The sequence below is a fragment of the Esox lucius genome, chromosome 11 (genome assembly GCF_011004845.1).
Source record: "Esox lucius isolate fEsoLuc1 chromosome 11, fEsoLuc1.pri, whole genome shotgun sequence".
NCBI classification, from domain to species: Eukaryota; Metazoa; Chordata; class Actinopteri; order Esociformes; family Esocidae; genus Esox; species Esox lucius.
Window position 1 is genome coordinate 48,916,411 of NC_047579.1, and position 15,196 is coordinate 48,931,606.

Genomic DNA, 15,196 nt, shown 5'->3' on the forward strand with positions numbered 1-15,196 from the left:
GAGCTGTTTATGTAAAAACCTGAGGTTTCTATTGACATTTAATCATAACACGAATGCTTGTTTTTGCTTTAATTTTGAAAACACGAAATTGTACTTCAATGGAAACAACTCAACAACTTTTGCCGGTGCAGTCGATTTGATGGACTGGATATGGATGAAGCCAAACTGTTTCTATGGAAACCCATTTTACAATCCTCTCTCTGCCCTTTCCTCTTCTTAATCATGTTGTGGATGGCACTTCCTTTCACTACGCTCTACCCTTGGATATTACTGGGAATCCGTCCATTTGACATGCTCAGAGAAGTGAGGGGGTGGACTGAGATTCAACTAAGGAGTCTGGCGGGAGAAGCGCAAAGGAGGGAAGTAGTGAGGCGACAAAAGCTTAGAGAAAAGGGACATTTTAGACGTTAAGCAGACACTCTTATTCAGATTGACTTTCAAGTGCTATCATGGTCCCCTGTGTTGCATAAGGATAAAACCACTGTCTACCCTTTTTGAGGATTTGAACTAATCTTTCTGTTATTAGTCAAACAGAGTATATCCGGAAAATAATGTTAAAAAGTCCTGGCACTGTCCTTTAAGGAGTTAATGTTGCAATGTATTCCCCATTCGATGTAGCTGGCCACTTATTCAGCTGACCTGCATACAGTGGTGAAGGAAGGTGTGCCTATCAAAAGGTTATGGGGACTAATCTGACACCCAGGGATGATTACTGGCTAATAATACTCACACTTGGAGTCATCTTGTGGTCATCTTCTCCTCAGATCCGACCGTAGCCTGTCTAGTCACTCTGTCTAGTCATTCTATCTCACAGGTGTATAAATGCCAGAGGAACATGCACATCTATTAAAAAGATGATTGGTCATTTATGCATCTATATCATGATCTCTGGCTACCAGAAATACTATTGAGTGTCAGATTAAACATCTAAATGGGTTTTCCATGTGCTGCTTTAGATTTTATTTTTGTTTTCACTATGACATCAGATTTATAGTTATCAATTCCCAGAGTTGTGGAGGAACGGATTTCAAGTAAAAACAGTAACAGTAACTGCAATCAGTTACCCACTAAAATATTATTACTGATACTGAGTACTGATTACTGATACTTTTGAATAAATGTATAATTACTTTTGGATTACTTCAATTGAAAAAGAATAGGCGCGCGAAATAATTATGATATGTTGCATGTTTGATTTTTTTATTTAATGGTTTAAAAACACAATTATATGCAACACAATAACAATTGCGTGTGTGATCATCATGTGCGCAAGGGTGGGAGCGCGCCTAACCAGATTAGTGATCGATTTAGTTATCTACTATCAACGCATCTTTCTCAGAACAATGATAGGCGATAGGTCTACCTAGTGTTATATATTTTTCAAGTTTCAAGGTTTATTTGTCAAATATCCTGAACAACACAGACAGGATGAATTGCACTGAACAACTGACAGGAATTGTTTAGAAGATTAGGCAACTATTTGTTAGATAGGCTAGCTGTAACATGGCGCTGCCTTCAAGATAAAATATATGGAATTTATCACGATATTTGAGGAGAAAAGGTGCGATGGGAAGCACTCTGCCAAAGGATAATGGTTAGCATTTGAGGTAGCCAATTCAACTCCGTCCATACAGGTAGGCCACGTGATTCTGCTTGCTTTGCATCTCAGAAAATTGCGTTCATTGGTTGCAAATTACTACCCACCCCTGTCAATTCCATATGTTGGTTTGGAGGAAATGATGCATGTACTAGAAAAACTAAATTAAAAGGAAACAATTTAAAGGAATTACTGCAAAAATAGCTGACACCCAAGTTGCATTGGTTAAATCTAGTAGAATCAGGTGGGTAAATAGTTGGGGACCAAATGATCCAATCAAAGTAGGGATTATTAGAAAAGAGTTTGGGCGGGTATCTGATAAATGGAGACAAGAAACCAGGTAAGTTCGGTGTTTATACTTACAGGTGAATACAAAACACACCATGCCGAGAGGAAAGAAGATTGCAGAGTGAGAGGTCATCCTCAGTAAGACCACACAACCATCTAATAAATATTTTGAGTTCTATCACTCCACTGTGAGGCAAATCGTTTACAAATGGAGAGCATTTTAACATGAATGGGATGCTCTTCCAAAATATCCCCAAGAGCCACAAGAAAAATAATAAATCTGGTAAGTGCCAACCCAAACATAACATCCCAAGAGCATGGTGGTGGGAATCTCAGCATCTGGGCTGCTTCTGCTCCTCTGCACCTGGTCAAATACACATGATTGAGGATAACATGAATTCTTAGGTAAACCAGGAGATCATGGAACAGAACATCAGCCCATGAGTGAAGAAGCTAAAGCTGGGCTGAAAATTGGTTTTCCAACAAGACGATGACCCAAAGTATTATCTTCCTGTTCTTATCTGACAGGAGTGGTGTTCTGGTACTGAGCCCATCCATATCAAGGTTCAAAATGAGTGGTCATTAAAGTATTTGTGGCATTTCCATCCGCTCTGACCTCATTATCAATGCTTATTTCATCTACAGAACTGCTGCTCACTGGATGTTTAAGATGTATTAGAAATATTTGAGTGTGCAAATCCTAGGAGGTTAGTGGTTTCTGAGATGCTGGATCTACCATGTGGTTCAAAACTTGCTGTTAAACTATCAAAACAATTAGTATTGGATCAGGACTAGAGTGACCAGACATCCTGTTTTTCCCGGGACAGTCCCGTATTTCAGTCTGTTTTCAGTCTCGATTTATTTAGAAATAAATCTTGTTTTGTCCCGTATTATCACATTTCACATGTTAATTTATTGGGCCGACCTGCTGCCCATTCGAATGTGACAGGTTGTCATGATGAATGTCCCATATTTCACTCTATTGAATCTAGTCACCCTAATTAGGACATGGACAGGATATTAAATAGAAAGAGGGGAAAAAATACAGGTGCTGGTCATAAAATTTTTATATCATCAAAAAGTTGATTTCTTTCAGTAATTCCATTCAAAAAGTGAAACTTGTATAATGTATACATTCATTCCACACAGACTAATATATTTAAAGTGTTTATTTCTTTTAATTTTGATGATTATAACTGACAACTAATGAAAACCTCAAATTCAGTATCTCAGAAAATTAGAATATTGTGAAAAGGTTCAATATTGAAGACACCTGGTGCCACACTCTAATCAGCTAATTAACTCAAAACACCTGCAAAGGCCTTTAAATGGTCTCTCAGTCTAGTTCTGTAGGCTACACAATCATGGGGAAGACCATTGACACCTTGCACAAGGAGGGTAAGACACAAAAGGTCATAGCTAAAGAGGCTGGCTGTTCACAGAGCTCTGTGTCCAAGTACATTAATAGAGAGGCGAAGGGAAGGAAAAGATGTGGTAGAAAAAAGTGTACAAGCAATAGGGATAACCACACCCTGGAGAGGATTGTGAAACAAAACCCTTTCAAAAATGTGGGGGAGATTCACAAAGTGTGGACTGCAGCTGGAGTCAGTGCTTCAAGAACCACCACGCACAGACGTATCCAAGACATGGATTTCAGCTGTCGCATTCCTTGTGTCAAGCCACTCTTGAACAAGACACTGCTTCAGAAGCGTCTCGCCTGGGCTAAAGACAAAAAGGACTGGACTGCTGCTGAGTTATGTTCTCTGATGAAAGGAAATTTAGCATTTCCTTTGGAAATCAAGGTCCCAGAGTCTGGAGGAAGAGAGGAGAGGCACAGAATACACGTTGCTTGAAGTCCAGTGTAAAGTTTCCACAGTCAGTGATGGTTTGGGGTGCCATGTCATCTGCTGGTGTTGGTCCACTGTGTTTTCTGAGGTCCAAGGTCAACGCAGCCGTCTACCAGGAAGTTTTAGAGCACTTCATGCTTCCTGCTGCTGACCAACTTTATGGAGATGCAGATTTCATTTTCTTGGCACCTTCACACAGTGCCAAAGCTACCAGTACCTGGTTTAAGGACCATGGTATCCCTTTTCTTAATTGGCCAGCAAACTCGCCTGACCTTAACCCTATAGAAAATCTATGGGGTAGTGAAGAGGTAGATGCGATACACCAGACCCAACAATGCAGAAGAGCTGAAGGCCACTATCAGAGCAACCTGGGCTCTCATAACACCTGAGCAGTGCCACAGACTGATCGACTCCATGCCACACCACATTGCTGCAGTAATTCAGGCAAAAGGAGCCCCAACTAAGTATTGAGTGCTGTACATGCTCATACTTTTCATGTTCATACTTTTCAGTTGGCCAAAATGTCTACAAATATTTTTTTTGTATTGGTCTTAAGTAATATAAAAATTTTCTGAGATACTGAATTTGGGATTTTCATTAGTATAATTAGTATAATCATCACAATTAAAAGAAATAAACATTTGAAATATATCAGTCTGTGTGTAATGAATGAATATAATATACAAGTTTCACTTTTTGAATGGAATTACTGAAATAAATCAACTTTTTGATGATATTCTAATTTTATGACCAGCACCTGTACAAGATGTGAGGTTTAATTCAATGTACTCCAGGGGCCCATGGTTCATGAACCGCTCGCAGCTCTTATACCAGATCCTCGCAGCTGCCTTGCTACTTTAATTAAACCCAGAAATCTATGCTTTACCTATTACTTTATTAATTTGGGATTGTTGTCAACTAGCCTGTGTTCCAGATAGTTGGTGTAACTTCAAAAATCTTCCACTGGCTTGTGCAGAAAGCATATCAAACACATCTATAGACCCTTTTGCTGGCAAATCCCATTCAATTAGCAGATCTCAAACCACTACTCGGAACTGGCAGACGTTTGACATTTCCATTTTATCCCTGAACTATATCTGATCCACCTGTTTAAGTAGTTGATAGTTTGTTTACAAGTTGATTCAGGTGTGCTAGCCAACATCGAATAGATACTGGCTAGCATACTGAGGTTAGTTTTGAAATAGTATGGTTACACTTTGAGGCTGGTTTCGAGAAAAACACTTCATTGCTCGAATCTTTCCAACACAGTGCACAGCATGGACATCTGCTGGACAAAATGTACTAAGACATGTTTGATTAAGACCATTGTATGTAACCTGGTCCGGTACATATTTTTGTGGGGTTTGTGGCCACCAGCCCTTTCCTCCGTCTTTGTCTGTGAATTAAAAGTAATGGTAAGGGTGAATGAATAATAAAGACCCCTGAATAGACTAAGCTCAATAAAACAGGAATTTGCAGAAACAGACGGCGGAATTGGCCAAATTCAAACTGGCGCTAGCATACTATTTCCTATAGCCACCATACACAGCTTCTGTTCTTCAGCAGTGATGTCATCGAGGTGAGCATAAACTTTAACCTCAACAAGCTATGTCAAGATAGGTTGCTTCCCCTAGCTGGCCCATTTTCCTCGGTGGACATGAGAATGAGAATTCTTGTTCACGAGTGAGGGAAGGATGGAACGGGAGATTGACAGACGGATCGGTGCAGCTTCAGCAGTAATGCGGTCGATGTATCGGTCTGTCGTGGTGAAGAAAGTCGATTTACCGGTCAATCTACGTTCCTACTCTCACCTATGGTCATGAGCTTTGGGTCATGACCGAAAGGACAAGATCCCGGATACAGGCGGCCGAAATGAGCTTTCTCCGCAGGGTGGCTGGGCGATCCCTTAGAGATAGGGTGAGAAGCTCGGTCACCCGGGAGGAGCTCAGAGTAGAGCCGCTGCTCCTCCACATCCAGAGGGGTCAGCTGAGGTGGCTTGGGTATCTGTTTCGGATGCCTCTGGAACGCCTTCCTGGGAAGGTGTTCCGGTCCCGTCCCACCGGGAGGAGACCCCGGGGAAGACCTAGGACACGCTGGAGGGACTATGTCTCCCGGCTGGCCTGGGAACGCCTCAGTGTCCCCCCGGAAGAGCTGGAGGAAGTGTCTGGGGAGAGGGAAGTCTGGGCATCTCTGCTTAGACTGCTGCCCCCGCGACCCGGTCCCGGATAAGCGGAAGAAGATCTATGTATGACATGAGAATAATATTTGTAATTGTGGAAAATGCTGTAGTCATAAGAAAGGTACAAGGGACGTGGGAGTGGAGACTTGAGGTTTCACTCGTTGCCATATCTGTAAGCTCTGTTCACAGTTCCATCTCTCAACAGCATCACCAGGATGACATATAGCCTCCAGATCCCAAGATCCTCCAGATCCCAATCACAATGAACGCAGCACTCCTCCCAGCTCCCAATCGCTGAAATACTAAGGCCATTCAGAAGTCGGTGATAGCTTTCTAACTGTCATGGTACGGTGAGCAGCAGCGCCACCGTTCCGTGCATCTTCAGTTTCCCATATCATACGAACACATCCCGGACTTGTTTTGTCACACGTCTTCAATCATTCACACCAGGTCCCAATTCATATCGGTTTTAAGTGTTTAAATGTTTCCCCTCTGCTCCCCACAGTGGGGACCGTTGTCATGTTTGCTGTCGTGTACGTTATACGCGTTGCCTACCTACGGTTTGCTGCGTTCAGCCCTTTTCTTATGTTGCTTTGTTTGCTCTGTGTTTGTTTATTCAATTAAAATATCCTCACCGACTACCTCTGCCTGCACCTGGTTCCTTGCTCCTGCAACACCACACCCATTCATTACACTAACGTTCTTTGATCTTAGTATGCTTTCCGTGTTTATGATTATCTTATCCTAGTCTGTATTGTTGCTATATTTTTTTGCTTTATATATTTCTTAATTCTTATTACGTAGATGTCATGTGTCATGTCACAAGAAAATAGTTGTGTTATTCGGTGCATTTGATACATAAACTTTGAAGTTTTAGTTTTCCTTTGGATCAACTTCTGTCTGATCACATCTTGACCACTCTGACCTGCTCCCAGGGTTTTGAGTCTGATATATAATTCTACAATTGGGACAATGCCCCTGCCTTTCCCGAGTCCTATTGTGGGAGAATCAATGGAGCAACTTCGCCAACAAGACATATAAAGTTTGAGAGGAACATTTTAAAGAGCAGCGTGAGTCACGTTAACTTAGAAGAGGCCTTAAAGAGAATGCAATTCCATCAAGTTACCCAGTTCAACTCTTGGAGACAAGAACGATTGTATACTTCCGATTGCTATGTTATAATACACAAATTACACATTGCCTCTGAATATTCTGGGCAAGGGTTGGGGATTAACAGGTTCACCCTTTAGCTGCTGGCAAGCTTCTATTCAGTCAATTCATCATCTGTGTATTATGGTTAGAACATAAAAAAAATTCTTCCTGCTTGTATTCAGTCAGACTTAATATATAGTCTATGTATTTTCCTTTTTCTCTTAGGCAAATTAAGTTTGACTGTCTGAGGTGAATATCAAAGAAAGAGGTTACTTGATTTATAACTAGCAAATACTAATGTATACTGTGATGTTTACACTTGTGCTTCCCGAAAGAACGCATGGATAGATACAATTGCGAACAAAATTGACCGGTAAAGACAGGAAGTACCTGTTTTATTTGAAATGAGAATGATATTGCAAAAATTTAAACTTAATTAAAACTTTAATGTAATTTTTTTGTGACTGTTTGTGACTAATTACAGTTATTTACATGTTTACAACAATTTGATAGAAATATATCTCCTAATGATGGAATTAAAGGCAACAATCAACACCGCATAATCATGCATTTTAAATGAAAGGATCTAGTCATCCTACTTCAAAATGACTGGACTCACTGACATCTGTCTCCATCTGCTGTTGAAGAAGGTAATTTATGGACTTTTAGTGACAACCCACTTATGTGACGAGCTCATGCTTTCACGCCCTAGTTTGCTGTAATTTGAGCGCCAGAGGTGGAATACGGATTTTGCAACTGTCAGCCACGTCACCGCCACGGACTAACTTTTTCAGCCCTTTGCGAACAGTTATGCTGGAATCTATATGCAAAATATCTACAATACACATTTATAAGTAGTGTTTTTGTAGTTATTTCGAATGACAAGACAAATATTTAGGAACATTTTGCGTGGAGCGGTTGCCCCAAATGTGTTTTTAGAGAAGTCTTTGATTTAAAAAAAAGTTATTGTTAAAACTTCGTCTGAAGATTAGTTGAAGAACTTTGAGATTTCACCAAATATTCGAGCTTTTTTAGTACCTAAACAACACAATGAATATCTTCCGTTTAGCGGGTGACGTGTCGCATCTCGTTGCTATCATCTTACTAATATTGAAGATATGGAGGACCAAATCCTGTGCTGGTATGTTGAATCTTTTTAAAATAATTCTCAGGGAAATTACTGTTAATTATTGGGCCTATCGGTAGACTTAACTTATATTTATCAAACTTGGGGAAACCCAGAAACAAAGAAATGCCTCTGTCCATGTCAGATAGAATTTAGAAACAGGCATTCAGTGTCAGTGGATTGTCGGTAATTGTAGCATCAAGATAAGGTGCACTGTGCATTGGTTACCGTACTTACATTAATGTTAACGCGCTTTGATCATTCGTTACTATACGCTGTAATATTTCGTTAGAGTTGCCCTAAACAATGTAAACATGTCCATTTCCCTCACTACACACGCGAGAATGTTACGTGGCAAACAACCAGTTCCGTTTCAAGTAACCTAACTGGCTTTGGGAGTTCAAGCACCCTTGAAGACCTGCATCAATCGTTGAAATGACGGTGTTATACTGTAAATGAGATTAATTATTTTCTTTCTGCAGGTATTTCTGGGAAGTCTCAGGTGCTTTTTGCTTTAGTCTTCACTACCAGATACCTGGACCTAGTCATTACCTTTATCTCAATCTACAATGCAGTGATGAAGGTGAGCTGGAAGAAAGTGTTCTTCAAAGAAGATGATCAATAATTTGTATTGTTTTTGAAACGCCTTGCCTTTCTGATGTGTGTGTGTGTGTGTGTGTGTGCGTGCGCGAGCTCAGGTGGTGTTTCTGGGTTTAGCCTATGCAACTGTGTACCTGATCTACATGCGGTTCAGAAGCACTTACAACTCGGAGAGTGACTCGTTCCGTGTTGAATTCCTGCTCGTCCCTGTGGCTGGACTTTCTTTCCTTGAAAATTATGCATTCGCCCCAATCGAGGTCAGTGCATCTGGCTCAGTGCTGCTGTATGAAGTATGATGTATATATTAGAATTAAATATTCAGTAACATCACCGTGTTTATAGATAATGCAAATGAGTGGCAACCAAAATCCCAAATATTGGTATGCAAGCGTCGGACGTTAAACTTATTTGAATGTTTACCCGTCTTTGCTACTCAGATCCTGTGGACCTTCTCCATCTACTTGGAGTCCGTGGCCATCTTGCCTCAGCTTTTCATGATCACAAAGACCGGCGAGGCAGAGTCCATCACCACGCACTACCTGTTCTTCCTCGGCCTCTATCGGGCCCTGTACCTGGCCAACTGGGTGTGGCGCTACAACACAGAAGGATTCTTTGACCAGATCGCTGTGGTCTCCGGTGTGGTGCAGACCATCTTCTACTGTGACTTCTTCTACCTCTACGTCACCAGGGGTAAGAAGACTTTTGATCAGTTGGACACTGTGCTGGACATTGTGTTATCTAAAATCTCAACTACCTATTTCATTCTGTTTCCCTCCTTCCCTTTGTCCCGCTCCAGTGCTCAGAGGAAGTGGAAAGATGTCCCTGCCCATGCCAGTCTAAAGAGAGCCGGTGTTGTGTCAAGCCACACATGGCCAGTTGAGTACCTGAAAGCACCACTACCCCCCCAGTCGTACTTATTAATGGAATACGCTCTGCCGTGTCACAGTACCTGTAAATACTTTGCCTGGGGTATACCCCGGAGGACAGCCGTCTTGCTGTTGGTACCAGGTTTGTTTGTTGTTTAGCCTTTGTGAATGTGTGCTTTTTCCATTTTACTTTTTTCTCTTCTTGTCATAATCCACAGCGACTTAGTGCATTGATATTATGCGAGGTGGGACTGCCACATAACACAGTCATATCAAGTACATCTGTCCCCCATAAAGGATTTATCCTCAAAATCAGCCCTAGTAGAAAAAGACAAGCTTTACTTGTATTTGTATGTATTTTTTTTAAGGTAAGACTGAGATGTCTTATTTAAAAAAAAAAAAAGGGGGGGGGGGAAAGATATCTTAACATCAGAAAGAAGCTGGTTCCACCAATGGGGTGCCAGGGCAAGAGCTTTGACTGGTCTGAGTAGTAGCTGACCTCCCATAGTGGTGGGAAGGCCAAGAAACTAGAGGCAAACTGAGTGCTTGGATTGGGATGTGCGGTTTGAGCATAGCCTCTGTAGACTAAAATGACCAAAAAACTATGGCGTTTCTGTGCATGTGTGAAACAGTGTGTATGAATTCTGTGGGAATATGTATTTTATTTTACTTGCATTATTTTCTTTCAAAGGAGCAGATATTGTGCATTTTCTTTTCCTTTTCAAATAGAAACACTTTTTTTATGTCTTATTACCAGATTTTCAAAATGATAAAACATATTACAGTATAGTTGAGCGGCTGTTTTCTGGTATTTTCACTTTCAGCTTATCCTCCTGTTTGTTCATACACCTCTGGCAGCCATTATGGCAGTGCATCTTACAGTGATTTCATAACATCTTTAAACAAATCTTCCCATTGGTTTTGTGAAACAGAATTGCAAAAGCTCAGAAAATTTGGTTAGAAGTAATTGATTAACAGGAACATTCTAACTCATAATAATCTTATTTTCAGGCAAATTTAAGTCAGTACTGGATATCTCAGTCACCAAAAATCTGTTATTTTTCCATTGAAGAATCAAACTCTGTCCTAGGGTTAGGTTTCCAGAGGTTTTGGGAGAAAGAGGAATATTGCAGTGCAGGGGGGAAAGGTCTCGTAGTAAGGACAACTGGCCCCTGTTCTGAACTCCCCAAGTGGATGCCACATAGAATGGAAAAGAAACCATCAGCTGTAACAATCAGGCTGTTTTCCTGACTTACCACCTATATCAGAACGTCATTGACTCCATTACCATCCTTTGACCTGCTTTGTCCCCTCAAACCATGATCTTACCTTGTCCTTTTCAGAGGATGCCATATTCAGAGATTTGGACTCTATTAGTTGACCTTTAATCATATACTGCTTGTTGTTTTTTTGCGGTTTATTTTCTGTTAGATTCCGTAAAATGCCACATAAGTTCAATAAATTAATATAATATCTTAATGCTGCTACACTACATGAAAAAAGAGGGTTTCACTGTATGTTGTGTTGGATTTGACCCAATAACTAATTTCAAATGTAAGCTTTCATGATACATTTTTGGACATTATTTATATTTTTAGCCATCAATGATTCCCAAACAAATCTATTTAGTTTGTGCAATTTTGGCAACAACTATGGATATAGTATGTTGTGAAAAATTGTTAGACCATTATTTCAAAGGATTCACAGCTGTTGGCTGTCAAAGGTGCTTCCAACTGAAGTAATAATGACATATGCAATCAAGAGGTCCTAATTTTGTTTCCCCTAATTATTTGGACTCTTTTCCAACTCAGTTTAAAAAATGTAGATTATGTTGTACAGATCTGTCGGGAAAATAAATAGATTGTAATCCTTTTTAGATTACATGCTGAGGTGACAACATTTGAAACTGTGAGAGATGTTGTAAACTCACTATTGAGTGTAAGGTGGCAAAACAATTCCACAACTTTGTGATGTTACAGTATAACCCAAACATACGTTGTATTTGATAACTCATTTAGTATTTATATAACATTTATTGAGTAAAAATTTGGACCAGGATTACATTGGCAGAAACAGATTAATGCTTGAACAAAATGGAAAAGTACTTACAAAGTATTTTACTATGAACTACATTTCAACATCTGTGCCAAATACATGTATTGCCCATGTTGTAATGATCAATATTTTAATACAAAAAAATCTTAATAATTTGTCTTCTTCTGTTTTGTCAATAAAAGGCATCTTTACTGATTCACCAATTTTTTTTGCAAGTTATCATTTTCAGTCAAACCAGCATTATATTATTTACGCAGTTGCATTTTTCCCAATGGGCAAGTTAACTCTCAGACTCTTCTTGGGCTAGGCCTATTGTCAGCAAAACCTACAACTACAAACAAGGGGACCCCCCCTCACTGGTATGGTTTTACTTCTAAGAATGGGAAGTGTGGGAGCGATGTGACTTGTATATTCAGAAGACACCGCTAGAACACTGGTGAACCGCGGTTCACTCACTGTGGTGTCTCACTGGGATGTCATACATATTGTGATACAGTACATATACACGCACCACTCAAAACCTAGGGATACATGTCGTTCAAAAATTCACTGCACTCAACTTCTGTCTTGATTTTGTTTTGGAGGCCTGTTTATGCATGTGGCAGTATGATGGCCTGTATAAATAACTTCCTCAACAATCTTGGCTGAAGCTTCTCCTAAGGATATTGGTTACAATTCACTTACAGTGGAACAACACTGTAATTGCATTCTATGAATTCTTTCAAACACCCTTTGTCATGTATTAATAGCTTGAAAGGTTGGTAGCATGAGTTTGTACTCACTAAAATAACAATGCAGTGTGGTTCATGACTTAGTTGTAGCCATGTTTTTGTACTATGTAATGGAACTGCATAGATGTTTGATCTCCACATATCTGGAGCCTTCTTGTTGGCCTAATCCCAAAACAAGCCCTACACCCTATGCAAGCTTCCATAAACTTTGGTATTCTTCTCTTTCTAAATGTATTGGTTTTGTGGCCTTTTACATCGTGACTAGGTGTACAGTATATCTGTCCCGGAAAAATCCAGCTTTATATCAGGAATTCATTTGCATTCTAGAAACCCCTTCTTGCCAATTAAAAACAGTACATTGGTATAATAATACTGTAATAACGCCACCTTGACTAATGATTGGAATTTTTACCATGTTTCTTATACTAATCATATCCTCACAGATCTCGACCAGAGCTTAAGTTTTAGGGGGGGGATTTTGGATGTGAACTTGACTGCCAACTTGTTCAGTTGAGAATTCATTCCAGAGAGGAATAATAATATATTAATAAATAAGGTGTCAATTTGCATTGGGACTTTTGATGTGTACACAAATGCAAGTCCACATGTCACATTCGGTAAAGCCAATGCTACCTACCCTTTTATAAACCACAATGGAGGAAAGTGCATTTGCGCTCTTATAACATAATTGTGACAGTAATGATAAAAAACACTGTTTGGTGATAATAAAGTGTGTAAAGCTCACTTGCACTTCAGACAGAAACAAATATACTTTGGTTATTTCCACCTGACAGTCCAGTGGCACACAGAGAATAATGGTGCATATTAAAAGCCTCCACTTGTAGGAGTCAATGTAGGAGCGTTTTACGGTGCTTGTAGAGCACTTTACTTCCCTCTCTCACGGCACCTCCCACCACTTTGGCAGCTGATGTAATTGACAACGGTGTGGTGGCCAGAACAGCTGCCCTCTCGATTGCCTTGACCTTCTTCACTGGTTTCCCCTTGTCTTTGCTGGTAACTCCGGCGCCCTCAGCTGCCCCCTTCCCCAGGGCAGACACCAACTCACACCAGAAAAGCTTCTCAGCCTTCTTCCTGGCTGCTTCTTCCTCTCTTCTTCTTTCCTCCTCATCCATCCTCATCAGTTTCACCGCCTCCGGTCCCCGGGTTTCTGACCCGGTCTTCATTCTACCCTCCTCCTGTCTCATTAGGCACATCCTTCTTTCTCCCAGAATGCTCTCCTGAAACTCTTGGATTGCTCTCTCAGCCTCCTGATACATCTTGTTGGAGTAACATCCCCCTCCATTCTGCAGTACCATCTTGTATACCTTTTCCAGGAGTTCTGAGACCTGAGTACAATCTGTCGTCTTGCTGCTGTTGTCTAAGACATGGTAGCCTCCCTGACAGCTGCTCACAAACTCCTGTAGCTCCTGGCACTCACTCAGGAATTTTTCCATGCTTTTTCCCTGAAGTTGATCACCCCAGGAGAACAGCACAACTGTATATCTGAGTGCTCCCGGTCCAAAAGTCGCCTTGACCCATTCCAGGACACCCCGCTCCTCTTGAGTAAACCTGCCAGGCTGAAGGGTCACCAGAAAGGCATGGGGGCCAGGAGCAGACAATGCCACGCATCGGCTCACCTCAGCTGTCACCTCCTGAGAAGACAGGTTTGTGTCAAAGAATCCTGGGGTGTCCACCACGCAGAGGTTCTTCCCAGACACTGATCCGCTCTGCCTCTCACACTCACGGGTGACAGAACATGGAGAGATGTCCACCCGGAATGCCTGCCTCCCCAGGATGGTGTTCCCTGAGGAGCTTCTTCCAGCGCCCGTCTTTCCCAGCAGTACCATCCTCAGGTCTCCAGTGTCGGGCGCCAGTGATGCTTCATATTCTGCGAAACAAAGAATAGTCATATACAGACCAAATCGATCTCAAAGTAGAATCTACCTTTGAATTACAGCGAGTGACATACTGTTTTATTATAGGTGAAATATGGTTGGGTGCAGGGAAAATCTAGTTATTTTCAGGGGATGCTGTCAGGGATTCTAAACAAATAAAATAATATTGTCATATGCAGTCGCTAACAAAGACAGACATCTATACATTATTTCAACAACAGTCTCTCACCTAGACTCGATGCAGCACATTCCAGGGACGGAATCTCCTCTGTCCGACATGGTTTAGCCATTGCGGTCACGGCTGAAAATATGCTTACCCAGGGAATAAGCTATTTATAACGCACTTATCAATGGAATCCTGTCTTTGTTCGCGTATACCTATAGCGCTTTATCGTTAGTATAATCGTATTTCTCAATTGTAATCCCCTATACTTTTCCCTTTCTCAACGTTTTTACATGCCGCTTCGGCGGAGATGCGACGCTACTGCTGAGTCAGACCATGAAGTCATTGTGATAATGTGCGTACGCGACCAGAAACAGCAGTCTGCACGTTCTTTGGTTCTGCGGTTCGGTCCTACAGTCGACTTGTCATTAACCCCTTCGGTCCTATGACCCTCAGCAAAGATTGGCTTTTCATATCATTTCTCGACTTTAATTTACTGAATATGCTTTCCCATGTACTAATTTCACGACGAGTGATTCTGTATTTTGACACCAACCATATCAGATTTCTAGATAAATTAATCAAACGTAAGATTTGCGTTCCTTGGTTATGTTGTTTAAACGTCAGTTGAACTTTGAGAAATTAAGTAAATTGATTTCACTCCATATGATTAATTTGATATACAGTAACTATAGTT

The 15,196-nt window shown here is 40.9% G+C and overlaps 2 protein-coding genes across 2 annotated transcripts; one reads left to right on the forward strand and one right to left on the reverse strand.

Moving 5' to 3' along the window:
• Positions 1-7,788: 7,788 nt before the first annotated feature.
• Positions 7,789-10,697, forward strand: kdelr3 (KDEL endoplasmic reticulum protein retention receptor 3). Its single transcript, XM_010896708.5, has 5 exons — positions 7,789-8,204; positions 8,672-8,772; positions 8,888-9,046; positions 9,227-9,479; positions 9,586-10,697. Exons 1-5 carry the CDS (start codon positions 8,114-8,116, stop codon positions 9,627-9,629), a joined length of 648 nt encoding a protein of 215 aa, XP_010895010.2. The 5' UTR covers positions 7,789-8,113; the 3' UTR covers positions 9,630-10,697.
• A 489-nt stretch (positions 10,698-11,186) lies between these two features.
• LOC105025765 (GTPase IMAP family member 9-like) lies at positions 11,187-14,912 on the reverse strand. The gene is made up of 2 exons (XM_010896707.5): positions 14,566-14,912; positions 11,187-14,329 (listed from the first exon to the last, which is right to left on the reverse strand). Exons 1-2 carry the CDS (start codon positions 14,624-14,626, stop codon positions 13,290-13,292), a joined length of 1,101 nt encoding a protein of 366 aa, XP_010895009.2. The 5' UTR covers positions 14,627-14,912; the 3' UTR covers positions 11,187-13,289.
• Positions 14,913-15,196: the final 284 nt, after the last annotated feature.